At 36.4% G+C, this 20,338-nt stretch overlaps 1 protein-coding gene across 3 annotated transcripts in view; it reads left to right on the plus strand.

Moving 5' to 3' along the window:
- PRPF18 (pre-mRNA processing factor 18) overlaps nucleotides 1-16,809 on the plus strand; it is a 93,682-nt gene extending 76,873 nt beyond the window's left edge. For all 3 annotated transcript variants that reach the window (XM_054695100.1, XM_037510635.2, XM_054695101.1), the window contains 5 exons: nucleotides 417-485; nucleotides 2,038-2,178; nucleotides 2,294-2,365; nucleotides 4,613-4,768; nucleotides 16,571-16,809. In XM_054695100.1, the coding sequence (XP_054551075.1) occupies nucleotides 417-485; nucleotides 2,038-2,178; nucleotides 2,294-2,365; nucleotides 4,613-4,768; nucleotides 16,571-16,651 (519 nt within the window). In that variant the 3' untranslated portion in view covers nucleotides 16,652-16,809. The remainder of the gene's footprint in view (nucleotides 1-416; nucleotides 486-2,037; nucleotides 2,179-2,293; nucleotides 2,366-4,612; nucleotides 4,769-16,570) is intronic.
- The last annotated feature ends 3,529 nt before the right edge of the window (nucleotides 16,810-20,338 follow it).

Consider the following 20,338-nt stretch of genomic DNA (forward strand, 5'->3'; position numbering starts at 1 on the left):
TTCTAGAAATTCCTTCAGGTTTTTAAATAAAAATATACAGTATATGGGGCTCCCTGGTGGCACAAGGGGTTAAGATGCAACCTATGAAGCAAATCACAGCCTCTGCAGCACGAGTTTGATCCCCGGCCAGCCAGGGAGAAACCCATATGGTGCATTAGACCTCTCTTGTTTTGCCCGCTGCTCCCCTCAGCAGTGTATTTCACGCAGTCTGCCTGTTCTGTTCCCTGCTTTGTCTCTGGTGGATCCTCTCACCCCCAACATCTCTGGCCTGTACCCCAGCTCTTGTATGCATAATAAATAAATCTTTTAAAAAAATACAGTATATGTAATAAAGAATTTTTGTTTAGATTAGTGTTGATAACTCAAATGCAATTATTCCTCTTTACTAGTGAATAGAAACATGATTTTTCTTTCAGGCATTGGGAGAATCTTTAGGAAAAGGAGATGATCATAAAGACATGGACATCATTACCAAGTTTCTTAAGGTATGTACATCTAGATTAGGGAAGGACATTTGGTGGGTTATGGAACTGGCTCTGTGTTTTTGGATTATCAAAGATTAAAGATTAGGAAGGGAAATACTCGGGCCTCCTCGGTGGCTCAGCAGGTTGAGCGTCGTGCTGTGAAGCTGTCCACAGCCTCTGGAGCATGGGTTTGATTCCCGGCCGGCCAGAGAGATACCCACATGGCATGGTAGACCTCTCCTGTCTTGCTCGCTGCACCCCTCACCAGTATTTTCAGTCCATCTGCCTGTCCTGCTCACAGCTCTGTCTCTGGTAATTCTCTCACCCTCCCACGCCTCTGGCCTATACCCCAGTTCTTGTATAAATAAATAGATCTTTAAAAAAAGGGGGAGGAATACTCAAATATTCCATGCATGTACACTTTAGGGTTAGGGTTATATACTTGGATGTGGAAGTTAAAGAAAATTAATATTTCTTTGTGGTACTTTTAAAAAGCTTACCTATTAATGTATATACAGAGAAAAGAATGCAGAATGAACAAGAAGTTTGGAAAGTTTAAAACTTGAAAGCACTTTCAGAAGGCACACAAGGAGAGGGTTCCAGAAGCTTTAATGAGAGGGTGATGATAGTAGGGAAAGAAGGATATGGAAAGACATTGGCAGTGAAAAGACCAATAATATCAGTAACCTTTCAAAGACTTTATTTCTGAATTGTACCTATTCTTGCTATGATTAACTCATTCCAGTTTTCTTCCTAGCATTACTCTTTTTAGTGGCCTAGGTAGAGTATGTGCAAATTGCAAATTCATTTTAGTGTATTCACAAGCTGTTTGTGTTCACACCAAGAAATTTAAAAGAAAGAAATGCTTTTGCTAGTATTTATAGCTTAAATCCAACATAGTCATCATCCAGATTCTGAATATATTAAGACGAGGGCCTGGGAACTGGTGGGTACTGGAATTTCCTCTTTGAATGATGGCCTCTCATTACACAGGTATAGGTTTAGCTAATGCTGCTAGAGGAGTATGACTTCAGTCTTCACTGTTTACCTACCTCAAGAAACGGTATTCTTTGTGCAGATAAACTCAAGGGGTAAGGGGAGGAGTGTAGGAAATGGGTCATAGTTGTATAAATTTCTGTTCCTTTTTTTCCTTTAGTTAGATGTTTTAGTTGGAATTTTTAATTAAATTGTGGTCAGTATTGCACAAATAAAAAGACTTAACTATAGTACACTTGGAAGACTGATTATATATCACAGCATTATGATTTTATAGCTGACAAATACAAGTACATGCTTATTGTTACCCATGAAACTTGATAAGATCTTTTTGCATTTAAATGGATTATTTTGTGCTAAGAATTTATGTTTGAGTCTTACTAAAGGGTGTACATCAAAACATGCAGAACAAAATAACCAGAAATAGTTCATTAATTAAATACTAAATAATATTAATAACCAGTGAAGAAATTTACTTTAATATTAATATTATGTTGTTTTTTTATGTTAAAGAACTTCTAAAACTGTTGGACCACTGGGTGGCATTGTAGTCTAAATTTACCCATTCTTTCAACAGTTTCTTCTTGGTGTTTGGGCTAAAGAATTGAATGCCAGAGAAGATTATGTGAAACGCAGCGTGCAGGGTAAACTCAACAGTGCTACTCAAAAACAGACTGAGTCCTATCTCAGACCCCTCTTCAGAAAGCTACGGAAAAGGGTGAAGCTTCTTGAAAAAGGCTTTTATTAACTAACTTTTAAAAAGGGAATATATATAGAATAAATGTTGTCTGTTAGCTTCCAAAATCAGTTCATGCTCTTTTCCCCTTTTCCAGAATCTCCCTGCTGATATTAAAGAATCAATAACAGATATTATTAAATTCATGTTGCAGAGAGAATATGTGAAGGTATGTTACCATTTATGCATCAAAATTATGCTTATGAGCACATCTAGATTATGTATGTAATGCTTATTTGTGTGGCAGTATTTTACATAGGTGATTTAAGAATAAATGTGAAGTGAACTAGAAGTAAAAAAACTTACTTTTTTAATGTATGGTCAGCTTTATTGTTAGGTATGAACAATACACCATCAGATTGCTCTGTATTTAGTTATTTTTAAGGTAACTCAGCATTCTTTAAAGCATGAAATGGATATAGGCAATGTTCATTTTATGAATGGGATTGAAATTCAGAGTTCGTAGGTCATTATTGGGGACTGGAACAGATTTTCCCATAGAAATAATGTTATGCAGGTTAGTTTCCCAGACCAGCTATAAAAGCTTATTTAGCCAAACGATTGCGCTAATGAGACAACAGGATTTAACTAACCTTTATAATTGTTTCTTTGGGAAAATGTTCCATGTAAGGTTGCCAGAATTCATCTTTCCCTTTTCAGTATCATTTGAAATGGAAGGGAAGACATTTCCCTTGTTCCAGTGGCTTTGTTTCTGAATGGGTTCTGGCAGCATGTGGCAAGGGAAAGAGCTCTTGTGTCCAAGGATTGCTGAGACGGAGTTTAGTTAGGGGAAGGTGGAGGGCTGTTAGTTGGTGCAGAGGAACAAGAAAAGGGCCTACTACACCAGAGCTGGAGAGTGGAAATGTGATGCTGCCTGATGGGTGAAAAACAGAGGTAGGCTGTGCCTCCCAAGAGAATAGGAGTAGAGAATTTCAGGGCAGCAGTTCCACTGACAGTTCTAGGGAGTACATGGAACTCTGACAGAAAAGTGGGAATGATGCTGCTTATTCTTGTGTACTGAGTATCTGTAGTTCCAGGAAGGAACTGCTGGCATTCCTAGGTAACTGGGTGTTTACTTGATCAAGCTTCATGTTAACGAGGCTAATAAGTAGCGATTTTACTCCTAAGAGCCAGTCTTCACAAAGAAAACTTTTATGGCTACAAATTTCTTCAGTGTATATATTTATGGCCATAATTTAGTCTATATAATGTCTATTAGTTGCATGATTCTTGTGGACAGTTACATTGGAATAAATGGAAAAGGTCATTGTCTACTAAAGTAGATGCCTATCCCCTTATTCTCACATGTAAGAATCAGAAAATTTATTTTGTGTAAACTGCAGAAAGAGCCAATAAACTAATAATCCGTTTGGATGGTTTTATTTGGAAATTGGAGAAACTAAATATTGGATTTTTTGTCAGTTCATAACTAGATTTGAAACTTAGGCATTTGAGAATCATTGGTAAAAATGTATATACACTCTTCTTAAATAAAGCTTTGTAGAACATATTTGAATTTAGGATAGAAAATCGTCTTCCAGTTAGCCTATTAGCAGTACCAGTATTTTTTTCTCATCGACTCTATTTATCAATCACATAGATGTTTAATTTCTGAAATTAAAGTCTATATATAATATAAAGTCTATATTAAAGTCTGGCTACATAAGCTTTTCTGAAATATCTCTAGGTCTTTTAGTATTGACTTGCTTTCAGTTTTTCTCCATATAAGTACAGTCTGGGTTTAGAAAAAGACCTATTTGTCTTCATTGATTTTAGTCTTTGTGTTTTGTAGCTTTTATTTTAAGATTCTTGGCAGGTGGGAAATGGGGGATGCAGGGACAAAGTGGGCCGATCTCATTCTTCAGTTATTTGACTTGAGGGCCAGTATTTAATCTCTGTTTATACATCTGCTGTGGACCGTATATGATAGTCCCAGCACACAGAACCCCCGCTGCTTTCAGAGCTCTGTTCAGCTGTGCAGGGAATGTATATAATTTCAGGTTGGATTATGAAAAACTAGTTAGCCTCTGTCCTCTGTGTGACCACCTATGGAGAAAATTAGGTCTATAGGTGACCCAAACTTGAGTTTCTGTCAGTGTATCGAATTACCTACCTGGTAATTCCATATCTGAAATGTATTAATTTTATGCACAAAGGCTGCACAGGAATGTTTGTCTTTATAGTCACAAGATTAGCTTTGGTTTCCATTTTTCCATGAACATTTGTGGTCTTGGGCAGGGCAGTCAGTCACCCAATATTTTAATTTCTTATATTTGAATAACTGAAATGGTAATACTTTCAGCATACCAAAGAGATTGATGAAAACTACATCAAGGTCTGGGAAGTAATTGAAATAAGAATTTGGACCAACACAAGAGTTTTGCTTTTCTGATCTCTTCTTAAACTTTGTTTTCAGGCTAATGATGCTTATCTTCAGATGGCCATTGGAAATGCTCCTTGGCCTATTGGTGTCACTATGGTTGGTATCCATGCCAGAACTGGTAGGGAAAAGATTTTTTCCAAGCATGTTGCACACGTATTAAATGATGAAACACAGCGGAAATACATACAGGTAAGCAATTTGGAGGGAAGGAAATTGCTCTGAAGTTTAACATTCTTCAATTCCCAAACTGAATTTTGAAAGCAAGAGAATTATAGCAATTAGGATGAAACTTGATTAGAATGCAAGTTCACTATTGAGGAGTGATATTTAAGATACCTTCACTGAATAGAATTAAAGATCTTTTTTAAGTTTCATATATGATTTTAGACAATGTGAAATGGCTGTGTTTTAATTACCTTAGCACTGAAATAAAATCAGTTTACTTTCAGGGTTTAGTGAAGCTTGATAAATTTAGAGTATTTTGCAAGATGTTCTTTTTTATTCCTTATCTACCTTCAAGGTATATGTAACATCTACCAGACTAAAAAGGTAGGAGTAGTAAGAAAACAAAAATGGCATTAATAATAGTTTTCAAGGAACTTACTTTCTACATGAATAAGTCTGTAGCATTTATAGTTTATTTTCTCCCCCTCCCCCCCAATAGTTTATTTTCTTAAAGTTACACATGCCACAAATAAAGTTGTTTGCACTGTGTTGGGTTAAACTTTTCTTCTTATTGGGGGAAAAAAAATTAATTGTAATCTAACTTTTGCCAAATTACCAGAATTCTCAGTTTGTATATGTATAATGATTTTGCGAGATGTTAATTCTAAAACTTGAAGATGACACTCTGGAAGTTTACTGAAAATGTAAAATTCATAAAATACTTTTCAGATTTTGTGCCAGAGAATAATCATTACCATATTCATAAGTTATCTTTTTATTTGTATTTCAATTCGAAGTGGTAAATGTTAATTTGTGTGTCATGCTTTATGCCTTATTCATATATATTAGCATTTTAAAATATGATTTCAATGTGACTTCCTAATATGAACTGTAAAATTTACAGAGCTCAAATATAGACTGTTGAAACCCAAAGACATTTCCAGTTTTTAATAACCACCAGTGACTATATTGAAGGCATTAAGTTTTTAGTTAGGAAAAAAAGCTGACATTAAAATGGAAAACAGTTCCCAATGATTAAATTTGCTAATTGTGTTCAGCTATATCATGGCCAAAGCTATAGGGTTTATAAAAGTTTATATAGACAAATTGTCTTAAAGAGAGCATTTCTTTTTTAGACAATGACATGATTTTCACCTCGCTATAACCCCATTTTCTTTTTTCAAATATACATAGCCTTTAAAAAGATTTTTGGTTTATTTTTGAAGCTGTACAATGACCTAACCTTCCTATTGTGTTCTTTTTTAATTGTTCCCTTCCTGTTTAAAAAAAATCTTTGTCTCCTCCATCTTCCCTCCCCCCTCTCCTCCTAAAATATCAAGGGGAAATTGGTGAACATACTGTATCTGAATGTTAGGAAGGATAATTATTCTTGTAATACTCTTCTGAACAGACATAGACATGATATTTTCTGGTGATTCATAGCTTATTGAGTGAGGGAGCCACAGAATACTGAATCAGTGGATCTATATCTATTCAGGTGGGTGCTAGTGATACGTCATAGGGTTTTTAGTGATACCTCTATGCTGTCCTATTTGACAATTCAGTGACTGATTTGGATGACTGTAGAGAAAAGCATTTTTACCAGTTTTATAGTCAACAAAAATAAGAAGGTATATGGTATGTGTTGAAGTGGAAGAGAAATTGGCGTTCCATCAAGAAGACGTGGCATATATAACAATGGAATATTATTCAGCAATCAAAAAAGACAAACTCATGCCATTCGCAGCAACATGGATGGAACTAGAAGGAATTATGCTCAGTGAAATAAGCCAGAAGGAAAAAGAAAAATACCGAGTGGTTTCACTAATAGCAGGAATATAGGCGAACCAAATAAGACATTAGTGTGAAAAAAAAAACAGCACAAAACACAACAAAGCAAAAATGGACAATTATAAATCAGAGACATCCTGCAGGGGAGGTTGAGGGAGAGGGATCAGAGGGAGGGAGGAGCACAGGGGACTGAGGTGATAGTGCTCAGGTACATTGGTGAAGGGACTACACCTGAGGAGGTGGGGGGAAGCAAATATTATTTAAAAATGAACAATGATGTAAAAAAATATATAAAAGAAAATGCATACATTATGCAAAAATGAAAAATGATGTAAAATGTATAAAATAAAAAAAATAATAAATTAAAAAAAAGGGCAGATTCTAAAAACATCTAGCAAGGATGACCATAAGGAAATTTAAATCTAGGGCCTTCCCAGTGGCGCAGAGGTTGAGTGCTAGGTTGAGAAGCTGCTCGCAGCCTCTGCAGCGCCGGTTCGATCCCCTGTGAGGGTCCCACATGGTGCCAGACCTCCTGCTGCCCGCTGCTCCCCTCAGCAGTGTACTTCGTCATTCTGCCTGCTCTGCCCTCTGGCTCTGGTGAATTCTCTCACCCTCCTGCGCTTCTGACTGTACCCCACTGCTTGTATAAATAAATAAATCTTTAAAAAAAATTAAAAAAAAAGTGATACACATGTGGCCAAGAAATAATAATAAAAAAAGAAATTTCAATCTCATAAGCCAGTTGATTCAGCATACAATCCAGGTGCTGTATATGAGGAAAAATTAGGGAGTTTAATGGGTTATAAGTAAAATTAGTAGTATGACATGGCTACTGAAAATCGTACAATAACTTGTGTTATCATAGACATATTAATTTAGACATAATAATAATTTAGTGTCAGCCCCACAGGGCAAAAACATAGTACGCTATTGTACCTCCGGAGTCTCCAACAGACCTAACTCATGGTGGATGCTCAGTCAGTGTTTCTTGATTGAATAAATAGTCTGTAGAGTCAAGACAAGAAAAATAATAATCTTGCACTTTCTTCCTAGTTCTTGAGAAAGGAGACTGGTGGAGATCTGGACAGCAGTGCTGTAGTTAATGGAAGAGCTTTCTAGTGGAAGAGGGATTAAACTTGTTTATATAGCTAAGAACCATGTAAGGTATATGTAGGAAGACAAATTTCTAATCAATATAAGCAAAAGATGTTTTTTGTTAACTTTTTATTTGGAAATACAGACTCACAAGACATTGCAAAAATTGCATGAAGAAGCTTTAAAGCACAACAGCATCTCTTCATCTAGGAGTACAACTGCTTTGAAAGATGGGCGAGGTCCCTGCCATTTGATGTTGGCAAACACTGAGTTTACTATTTCCCTTTCTTATCCTCTGTCCCTTAAATCTCTCTGACACTTCTGCCATTTTCTCTAAGAGTCATTACTTTAACCTACAGTTGGAAATGTGTCCATGACCAAGTCAGATGACAAGCGAGCTGACTACTAAGAAACACCTGATGTTCTGTTATTGGGTTTCCTAGTTTTCACATAGACACAGAGAAGCAGTATTATTTCATTTTTCTCTCAATTCTCCTGTGAGAAAAGTGGATGATGGAAGCATATTGTGAAGTGTCAGCTGATGCTTAGTCTTGGTGTTGTTGGAATTACCTTAGCTCATTGTATCCTTGTAGTAATATGGTCTCATTGTTGCTTGATTTTCCTTTTTAATGACAAAATCTTGATATTTTTTAACTGATTGAAAAAACATTTTAAAAATATTGGTATCAGTTCAAAAAAATTAAGAATATTTAAAATCAAACAAAATGTCAATTTGTGACCTATCTCAAAATAAACTCATAATGCAGCTTAAGACCAAAGAATGACCAACTCAAGTTAGATTTTTGTATATTCTTGATTATAATGAACTAATTTTACTAAGCTGTCATAGGAATCTCCCTGTCACTTTCCTTTTTTGATGAGGTTGAGTTGAATTTTCCTAAAAAGGAACAGTTTGAATATATTATTTGAAGTTTAAGTCAGAGGTTGGCAGACGTTTTCTTTCTTTCTTTTTTTTTTTTTTAAGATTTATTTATTTATTTATTTATTCATTCATTCATTCATTCATTCATTTATTTATTTATACAAGCACTGGGTACAGTCAGAAGCATGGGAGGGTGAGAGAATTCACCAGAGCCAGAGCGGGGAGCAGAGCAGGCAGAAGGACCGAGGCACACTGCTGAGGGGAGCAGCAGGCGGCAGGAGAGGTCTGTGCACCATGTGGGACCCTCCTCTGGTGGCCGGGGAGCAGCCGGGGATCGAACTGGCACCACGGAGGCTGCGGGCAGCTTCGCAACCCAGCGCTCAACCGCTGCGCCAGCGGGGAGGCCCGGCAGACGTTTTCTTAAGGGATCAAATAGTAAATAATTTAGGTTCTGCAATTCTTAGGTCTCTCTTGCAACCAGTCAGTTCTGTACATCTAGTGTGAAGGCAGCTAGTGGTTGTGTTCCAATAAAACTCCATTTATAAAAGAGGCAGATAGCCTGTAGGCCATGGTTGCTAACACCTGGTAAATGTGTAAATCCAAGCCTTTTTTTTAGGTTAAGATAATTGTTGAGAGAGTAGTTGTGAAGGTCATTTAATAGTGTGAAGGTCATTTAATAGTCACTATTCTGACCTGTGTCATTATTGGTAGATTTTGGTTAATTTTACTTGTTTTGAGCATCATTCAAATGGAATTTTGCAGTGTGGGAGGTAATTTTTTATTTATACTCATGAGAATATCAGGTGAAAAATACCTGTTTTATGAAATATAGTAGAAAACAGTTCATGGGTCTATTTAACTGTAACATGATTTCATCTTTTGCTATTATGCATACCTCTATCAAATTTATACTGTGGAAACTGAGTGTTCTTTTTCTCACAAAAACTAAACATACCACAGAAAGAGTTTTCTTACCATTCAGATCAAAGAAAAGTTGTGGAGCTTACCAACTAGCCTCAAACCCAGGGTTAGCTTTAAATTGGTGGTAGTAAACTGCAAGGACTTTGTTCATTTTCGCTCAGGGAGGGTGTAAACTTTGACCCAGATTTGAGTAAAGCTTTTACACAGACTATAGAAGTTCTTGATTATTTAGAGACTTTATAAGTCAGTCACTTCAAGACACCTCTTGAAAAGGTTCACATCTTGAGCATTCTTGTCTTTATAAAAGAGAAGAAATAGGAATTAGAAAAAAAGGTGAATTTGACATCAAATGGCCTCTTGCCTCTTCATGACTATTTTCCACTATTCTTCATCTTGCCCTGTACCCCAGAAACCTGACTCTTACACATAGGTTGACAGGGTAACAGCCAATTTCTTATGGACACCATTGACAAAGCCCCTTTGTCCTTTGGTTTCTGATTGGGACAAGAGAGGAACTGTAAAGCACTTTTTAGCTGGGAGGAAAACGGGTTGGGGTAGTATTTCCCTGGCTTTTTGTGACATCATGTGGTTGACTGTATTTTTTTTTTTTACTGACTGCCAGTGCTTCTCTCAGGTTAAGGTAATTTTTGAGTTACCTTACCTTTTAGGTGGCCCCACAGTTACTCTTTCTCTGTTTCAGTGATTACTTTCTCCCTTGTCCTTTCACAATTTGGCTTGCCGTGGTGTCCCAATATAGCCAGCTCTGGGGTACTGTGTATCTGTTGTAAGTCTCAAGCCCTGCCTTTGTAAAATCCTCAGAAGTACTATCATCAAATTGTCCAGTTTGAGTGTGCCCTTTGTTTTCTGTTGGTATCATCCTTGATATTTACATTACTGTTGTACACAGGATCAATTGATCTGTACACTGTGTTCTTAAAAGAATAAGGAGTACTATTCATTCCAAGTAATTTTTCTTAAACTTCACTATTTTGAAAGCAACGTGTCCTATAACAAATTATTTTTAATAACCATTAGTTTGTAAATTCCTTAGTAAATATATTCCAATAATATTAGGTCAGCTATTTAAATCCATACTTTAGACTTTGGCTATTTCATCTACACTGGAATTGCCATATTTATTTGTTCTTGGACATTAGTAATTTATAAGATATTCATGTATTGTCCGGAATAGTATAAGTATTCATTATGATGCATGACCACAGCTTGATTCATGTTGAGTATACAGCATCATAGTTGGTAAACACTTCCTGTGTGTCAGTCCTCAAATTGTATGTCATACATGTGGATCATGTAATTTTATTCTACCTTCTAGCATTTTGACTTTGATAAAACATTCATGCCAAGGTAAGTTACTGCACAAAAGCAATTGTCTACCATTTTATTACTTCCTGGCATATTAAAAACACCTTTTATCTTACACATATGTCACCTCTTACTGTAGAATGATAGTGTTTGGTGCAAACACATTTTGGGGAATGCTGATATAAATTGTGCTATACTATGCCTCTATGCTAGAGGCTTAATTGATAACAAATATACATTTTGCTTAGGGTATTAATCTTACATTACTCAGCCACATGCTTGCAAAAAAGTTAGATCACCCTGCATTAGAAAAGGGTGAATAAATGAAATCTTCCTCAAATTAGGCATTTGACATTTTTACCTAAGTTAGCTAAGTAGGTGAGTGCTATTCTATTCCTGAAATGAAAATCTCACTCATAATTTGTTAATTTTCTGTGCAATGATGAACCTTTAAATTGGAAATATGTTCTCATTAGAAAACAAACAAAAATGAGAGCACTGTTTCTTACTATTAACTATGTAAGTAGATTGAGTTAGTCCCAAGCTGTTAGTTTTATTTAATTTTCCACTAAGTCTTGCAGATAACTGAACTTTATTTTTTTAAGATTTATTTATGCCTTGCCGTATGGGTTGCTCCCTGGCTGGCCTGGGGATCGAACTTGTGCTGCAGAGGCTGCGGATTGCTTCATTGTGGGGTGCTTTACCCCGTGCATCACCAGGGAGGTCCCTAACTGAACTTTTTTATATATCTAATCCGTGCAATGGGACTTCCATAGAAGCAGTGTGGAATTACTATTTTCAGCCATCATCCAAAGTGACTAGATCAGGCCCAGTTTTTAAAGATCTAGAATGGGTTATTTGGTTAAATTAATTTTTAATGATATATGAAAAGACTTCCAACAGACAATTGTAGGATTGGCCTTTATGCAGGACTGTGGGTATTAGTTGAAATTGTAAAAGTTAACTTTTAAGTAATTATATACACATTTTTTAAAAGATTTATTTATGTATACAAGAACTGGGGTACAGATCAGAGGTGCAGGGAGTGAGTGGATTCATCAGAGACAGAGTGGGGAACAGAACAGGCAGATCTACTGAGATACACTGCTGAGGGGACCAGCGGGCAAGACAGGAGAGGTCTGCCTTGCCATGTGGGTTGCTCCCTGGCCTGCCGGGGATCGAACTCATGCTGCAGAGGCTGCGGACACAGTGCTGTGCTTAACCCCTTGCGCCATCAGGGAGGCCCTATATACACATATTTTGAACATCACATTTCAGGTCACATAACTATTCCTTAAGCCTTAAGTTAGTACTAAATTTTTTATTTAAGTATCTCTTGTTAATTTTCTTTTATTAGAACTTTGACAGTTCATTGACACACTTTTATTTTTTTATTTTTTATTTTTTAAAGATTTATTTATTTATTATTTATTTATTTATACAAACACTGGGTACAGTCAGAAGCACGGGAGGGTGAGAGAATTCACCAGAGCCAGAGTGGGGAGCAGAGCAGACAGAAGGACCGAAGTACACTGCTGAGAGGAGAAGCAGGTGGCAGGAGAGGTCTGCATGCCATGTGGGGCCCTCCTCCGGTGGCTGGGGAGCAGCCGGCGATCGAACCGGTTCTGCAGAGGCTGCAGGCAGCTTCGCAACCCAGCGCTCAACCGCTGCACCACCGGGGAGGCCCAGACACACTTTTAAATAGCTAGTGGAAACTATGACTCAGCTTATATTTGCTCACTGTTGGAGAATGAATTGGTGACATCTATATTTAGGAAACAAAAAATAATGGGGAAAATCACCTATGGAAGGAGATATCATAGCACACTACGCTTTGAACAAAGTTTATGTAGACATGAGGTAAATCCTGAATATTGAATTCACTAAGAATTGTGATTTGGAAAGGACAGGTAAGAGAAAGTATGTTAGGTAGGGGTATGTGTGTGGATGGGTGTATGTATGTGTGGAACCAATGGGCATGAAGTAAGACAGTTAAATTTCAGCTTTCATAATAGTAGGTCAGTAGATACTATCTGAAGCAGAAAAAAAAAACCCCACCAAACCAAACAGAAAAATTAGCACTCTTAGTGAGTATTTAGAAATGTGAGTAAATGCCAGAAGAAACACGTAAGAGATTTTAGGTGTTTGCCTCTGAGTTGCTCGCAGAGGACTGCTATGATTTGCTCTCAAAGCTATGTGATTTTTTTTTTCAACAACACATCTCACAAAATATGGAAATACCTTGATTTTTTTTTTTCCTGCCCTAATCCCTCTGTCCACACACCTTGATGGTTCTATATTCAAAATACAGTTGGAATCTGATCCCTTCTCACTACTTCCTCTGCTGCCATTTGTATCTAACCACCAACCCCTCTCATTTGGATTATCTTTTCCCTGGTGTCTGAGTGTCTGTCCTTAACCCTCTTCAGATTGTTATCTGTACAGCGCCCAGAGAGGTCCTGTTAAAAATATGAATCAAATTGTGTCACCTGCTCAAAGCCCCCCACTGTTTCCTTAGTTCACTTACAGTTAAAACCAAAGCCCATCTTCTGGTTGCTCCCTCCCAGTATTCACACCCATTCCCCTGTTTTATTTCTTCATAGCACTTATCATCTAGCATGTTAGGTATTTTACATAATCACTGTTTCTTGACTGCCTTTTCCTTTTAGAACAGTCTTAGTGAGGGTGAGGATTTTTTTTGTTCTGTTTTCTGCTGTAGTCCATAGCCTAGAGCACTTGTTGCCACGGAGTAAGCACCCAACAAAGATTTATTAAATAAATGTATTGCTTTCACAAAAATAAAAATTATATGTAAACATACTACTAGTTTTTTAAAAATGTTTTATTTTATGTAATTCTTACATCATTTTTCATTTTTGCACAATGCATGCATTTTCATTTTGGTTATAGTCCCCATACAATTGCACCCCCCCTTATTTTGACCCTAATCCTTCCTCCCCCTCACCCCCCATGCGTCTCTGGCCCATAGTTGCTTGTTGATTTCAATTTTTTACTTTGAAAATACTACTATTTTTTAAGACGATTTTTTTCAATAAGCTAAGTAGCTCATTGTCTCACTGGTTTAAACATCCAAGAGCAATTTGAAATGGATATCCTGAAGTATCTGCTTCAAAAAGATTCATTTCTATTTGGAAAGTAATCATATGCTCTCCTGAGATTATACCCCTTTAAAAATCTGTATTCTGTACTATCAGTTCTTACTGCAAAAATGTAATGTTCTGTGGTAACTATGACTTGTACTGTTGTTTCACAACCTTTTGGCAGCTAAAATTTCAGCAGGATACTAGTATTTTTTTTTTTCTTAAGCCACAGAATCTACATTAGTGACAGTAAACAAGCACCACAAATACCTTCTATAAGGAGCAAACACCTAAGATACCAGTACTTACCTCTGGCAGTCAGTTTACCTTTTGTTAATAATTCCTGCTTTGTTTTGCTGCTGACTAAAGCTTTTTGTATTTCACCCGGGTGTTCTCCTGACCTATTCCTTCAGGAAACTTAAGATGCCAAATTAGTGATATCACATATATTTCCATGACTACAGATCACAATTCTGCATACACATATTAGCATTCACAGCAGGAGAATCTGGACTATGAGAAGGAATGATCTTTATCCTCAAGCAAATACCTGATTAGCACAGGGGACATAAAAGAAATTGAGGAGCAAAGCAAATTATATGGTCTTTTTGCACTGCCTGCCAAAGTTTGTTGTCCTGGCAATCAGCTGAAAGATAACCTCCTTCCACAGTCCTAATTCTTAATTCTTAAGCATATTATGGACAGTCTTTGAATTCACAGAGGTCTTTAAGTAAAATATTTGAAAGCCTTTCTTCTCTCATGTTGAATCTGTAGTTCATGTTGATCTATAGTTTAATTCATAGAAGTAATTTAAAATTTGTGTTGTCCACTTACTAAGGGGTTGAAGGAGTTTTGTTGGTGGTGATTTCACTGAGTTTTAGTTGCTGGAATACTTAGGTTATTAGAGTATGCATTCTAAATGCTTAATTTTTAGATACCTGTTAATATTAGTATTCATTTTGAGGTTGTTTTTTACTTTTCCCCTCAGACTTGAAGATGTGCTCTTCTGTGGATATGTTGTGTAATTATATCCATATACTCTGCTTTCTCACTAGGCCATGAAGTTCTTTGTTGTTTAAAGAGCCAATGACATTTTATAATATTTTGAGGAAAGAAAATTAATTTTATAATATTTTGAGGAAAGAAAATTAATTTTGAGGGAATACTAGTTAAGTACCAGGCAAAGTGCTATATACACTGTCATATTAAATATCTAGTAATTATTCTAGGCCTGAACATAGTAAACCTTTGACCTGTTCCTATTATTGCAAAAGGGTCTGAGAGGTTTTAATTTTTGTGAACCTAATTTGTAGAAGATAAAACAGTTAATAGAATTCATTGCTGGTTGCAAAATTGTCCCCCAGATGGTGGCATGTCACAGGTTTCTGCTGTTATTCCTGGCCTGTTTGTGAATTTTGATACCGACTTAGAGGTGTGTTTGCTTAGTGGTGGATGAGAAATCTAATAGGAATAACTAAACACCAACCCCGTATTTTATTAAAATAACCTAATTTTAATATTAACTGATTCATCTCATCAGTTGAAAAAATAACTACATAGTTATAGACAAGAACTGACCCAATTACAGAAGAGGGAGAAAGCGCTTGGAATCTGTGCAGGTCAGTGGGAATTAGTAGTGTATTGTAGTTGTATAAAAAGAACTAAATGCTGATTAACAGATGCCAAAGGTATAGAACAAAAGGTAATACAGAATCCATCCCCTTTAGGGAATTCTGCAGGATTGGCTGGGTCATGTTTGGAATGTTGTGTACAAGCTTTTAATGTTATATTAAAATGTTTTATCTTGTAGTATTTGGCACATTCGAAAGAATAGATGTAACATGTAAGTTATAAGTAAATAATAAAACGAACATATAAAGACCTCCCATCTTAAAAACTAGAGTTCTGATAAGCTGGAGTCTGTGTTTTCCTTCTCTACCCCAGAAGTTACCATTATCCTGTATTTGTCATTTCTTTGGGCCTTTTTCAAAAAGAATTCTACCAAGTTATGTGTGTATTTCTGAGCAATATATTATTTTAAAATTATTTTTGAATTTTATTAAAATTTTATTAAATTTTATTAAAATTTTATTAAAATGTACTGTCTATAGCTTTTGGTCAACTTGATTTTTACACTAAACATTGTCTCTAAGACCTCATGTATATCAGTTGTTCTCAGCCAGAGGTTTACATCTGTGCTATAGAACACAGAAGAAAATTTGGTTGACTCTTTCCTCAGCCCCTCCAAGGATGGTATATATATGTATAGCACCATTTTAGATACACAGGAAAAGTGCTCTCTCATTAGATAAAATGGATGTTTTAAGTTAGACAATTTGGGCTCAATTCTCTATGGAAACCTGGTGGAGAAAGGCTGAGTTGTTATATGTAGCTCCAGTTGACTCATTTTTATTGATGTAAAATGTTACATTTGGGGGCATACTAAGGCTTATTCTTAGATTCTCCTGTCAGATATTTGGGTTGTTTCCAGCATGTCTGTTACTATTATTGTTAACTGTACTGTTATGGTTCACATTGTACATAAAGTCTGGGTGCACATGTGTAAATGTTTCTCTAAGTATACATCTGAGTGGAGTTGCTGGGGACTATCATATTTTAATGGGGACATTGATAAACTGGAGTGAGTCCAGAGGCAATTAAGAATAGTTCAACCAAATCATAACCACTTCAATTTTTTTTTTATTTTCTTAGGGATTGAAAAGATTAATGACCATTTGCCAGAAGCACTTTCCAACGGATCCATCAAAATGTGTGGAGTACAATGCACTATAAGATCTATATATAGTGTGTAAATAACAATAAGAAACTTACGGGAGCTTGGTACAGACTTCTGGAATTACAAAAACAAATGAGGGAAGAAGAAAATGGAGTTTCTAGTCTCTGAGTTCTACCTAAAGCAACTTTTGGTTTTAAGAACTGTGTGGGCTCTTGTGTCATATTTCTGCAAACTGATTTTTGTGTCTTCCTTTTATTTTAAATAGCCAAAATATTAAATTCGAAAGACCTTTCCCAGTAATTTGAATGTTTAGATAACAGTCACAGATGGGAGCTTAAAATTACTTTTTCATTCTAGACCTGAAAGTTGCTGTGATTAGATAATTCAGAAGGAACGTTTGGACTTAATTATTTCTGTAAAATATGGTACTTTTCATGTTGTCTTTTATGTAGTATTTATAGAAAATATTTTTATGTATTTCAAAAAAGGGAACCATTCAATGAAACTTTATAGTCCTTAAATCTTGCTGAACTTTTGCTATCTTGCATTAGAATTTGAATGTAAGCTTTGTTATTACTGTAAACTCAAGTGTTTTTTTTTTTCTTCTTTTTTGTTTCAAAGCTTGCCTTTATCTTTTAAGAAGTGTCAGTTTTAGTGTTGTCTGTCATCTCTTGGGACAGATAGAATTAATGGGAAATAGAAGGGGTGGGAAGATGGGGAGAGCATATTATACCAGCAGAAGTCAAACAGAGCAACTCCGGTGCATCGAAGTTCAAGGTAAGGAAATGGATTATCAAGCCAGCCTAGAATGGAGACATTTTGATGATACTGATCCTTCCTCAATTAGGACTGCCTGCCAGCTTCTTCATCTTCATGAGACCATGAAGGGCTATGTTCCTTGCACATCCCGCTCAGCAAAGAGGTGTCAGTCCACTGGTTGCTTCCCAAGACAATAGGTCCTGGTTCAGATTTTCCACAAAGAGGGGACTTGTTCTCAGTCTTGCAGTGTCATACCCAGATAATTGTGATGAGTCACTGCATTTTAGAAGTTGAGAGAACTCAGTTAACAGAGGAAGGTGAGTAAATAGAATGTCATGTGACAAGATCGGCAGCACTAATAGTGTAAGAGAGGGGGTGCAAAGTCAACTTCTGCCTTCTTATTTCAGCTCTCTACCCACTAACTAACTGTATGACCATTGGCAAGTAACTTCATCTTTCTATGCCTCAGTTTCCTTATCTGCAAATGGTAGTAATAGTTGTGCTTTCCTCATATCATCATTGTTTAGGATAAATGCTCATTGGTACGTTGTCTGGCATTTAATAAGAGCTCAGTAAATACTATTATTGTGTTGTTATTAAAATACATCCAAAATAGCTTTTAGGAACCCTGCATTCAGAAGCTATGTATACTCATGTAATGATAATAATGATGGTATTAACAATATTGGTAATACTAGAAACATTATTAAGCATTTTCTGTATCCAGGCTGGCTACTTGCCCTGTCAGTAATTCTGAGTTTAACAGGGCAGGGGATGTGATAGGAGCTAGAATCAGCTGAATAGGTGGGCGTAAATTCACAATTCTTATTCTGGTCCCTTTTAGGAAGGCTTGAAAGCTGGTTTTGGCTGCCTGTGGTTAATGACTGTGCCTATCATTTCTGCTGTTACTTGCATGATGGTGTTTGAGGCCTTTGTCCTGAATTAAATCAGGCTTCCCTCTTTGGAAAACTTTTCTTTTTATTGGAGCTTAGGGGAGCTTACTAGTGCAAATGAGAGACAGACTTTCATAAGATAACACAATAATGTAGACTTTTGTGTGTAGTAGTCTTGTTTTAAAGGATTTGTTTATAAATATTATTTAATTTTTACCTTTTAATTATACACAATCAGGCCACAACAGTTAATTTCATGTGTCTTTCCTTTTGCTATTAATATTTCACATAAACAAGAATTGTATCGTGACACAAATGCATTCTAAAATCGATCAGTGTGAATAGATGGATTGATCAAAATTGGTAACATTTTCTGCAGTGCTGAGAATGTTAACCATTTTGGGCATGGGTAGAGGGAGGTAGGTTCAAGATGTGTATTTCCTCAGAAAAGTTTTACATTTCCTTGAAATTAAGGATCTTCATATCACTGCAAATAACATGTGGATATATGGAAAAATGACCTCCCACATCCTCCATGTCATGGAAATTTTAGTTCAGCAGATACTTCATATTTCTGTTTTTAACTGTGTAAAACAATAAAGGCATTCTTTTTAAATCATTTGCAATCCTGAAGTAACTAAGCCCCCCCCTTTTTTTTTTACTCCCTCCCTCCCCAGACTGCTATTCAAAGAAGTGCATCTTTAGTAAAATACTGGTTTTCCCTCAGAAGTAAATACTGCATTTTCTAGGCTCATTCTTGCCAGCTGCAAAGATGGAGCAGTATTTTCAGTACTGCAATAGAGAGCCTGTAGCAATCTGGAAGTCATGATTATGCTTGCAGTCTATGGGGAAAATTAGGAAAATAAAGCTGAGGCCAAAGATAATTGACACATAAGGGAAAGAGAGAAGAGAGGATGGTCCGGATCTTGTTGGAAGATGGGGGATGTCCTGAGAGACTGAATGAGCAAGGCAGCTGTCACTAATAACAGAACTTAGAGTTTTGCTATGCACTCTGAACTCTCAGAATTTGAAGGAATAGGAAATAGGATTGATAGCAGTACAACTTTTAATGTTCAGTTCTTCCCTCTGGTGATTTCTTGACCTGCTCTAGCACTTTAGATTGCCCTGGGATTTGACCTCAGTAAATACTTTAGAAATAGGATTGTCTTTGTATTTGAAAGAAAGTAATAACTTATTCTGAAAGTAAACAATTTGGGAAAAACTAAAAAGTATTTCAAAGTCTTCAGTAGTTTTGAATTTGGGGATTCCTATCACTGACTCCTTTTCAGTCATACAGTAATCCCCTTTAATGCTTTTAACATAGTAGGGTAGAAGAATTAAGTGGGACATTTTCAGTGAAAGGAGAACATTAATATGTGGCCGTTCCCTTTGTATGAATATCTAAAGAACATAACTTGATAGGTTGTACTTCCTTCCTTCCCTGACCCCCACAGCATTCTCCCATGAAGGCCCTGCAAGAATAACTTTATCCCGTAGACATTTATGGTATGGAATCATATTGGGAGTCTTGAACTGAAAGCACTTTCTCACGGCACATTTATGTAAGAGTTTCCAGCTGTCTGGTCTGAGGAGCCAGCTCCAGTCCCCAGAGGGTCGCTATGGGAACACTGTTATGGCAACTGGTTTTCATCACAGATTCTACAGTTAGATTGACTGAATTACAACCACACACCAGTTCTTCAATGGTTAACCATAACCTTAAAATCTTTTGAAATTTAAAAATAAGTTCTGGTGGTGTGGAATAACTAGGGGAATGCAGTGCGGCTAGCAGCAGCAGCTGTGCTGTGAACCAACCCCATTCAAGATTCTGAAATCATGCTCATTTAAAAAAATGTTTTTTTTTATGTTTACCAAACTGTTTATTATGAAAGCACTGATTACTTATTTTTCTTCATTGTAAACTCTGGAGTACTTTATACTGCTTGCTTAAACTAATCCTTATGTTGCTGATAACGGTTATTCTATTTAACTAGGCCACTTCCTTTTGTTTAGTCTCTTCTCCCTGTCCTTAAGCACCAGCTTTGAAATAATTGTAAGCCTTTTCTTTCTTACAGTTTTCAAATGGAATAC

Source organism: Talpa occidentalis, unplaced genomic scaffold, assembly GCF_014898055.3.
Source record: "Talpa occidentalis isolate TD23 unplaced genomic scaffold, MPIMG_talOcc4v2.1 talOcc4.14, whole genome shotgun sequence".
NCBI classification, from domain to species: domain Eukaryota; kingdom Metazoa; phylum Chordata; class Mammalia; order Eulipotyphla; family Talpidae; genus Talpa; species Talpa occidentalis.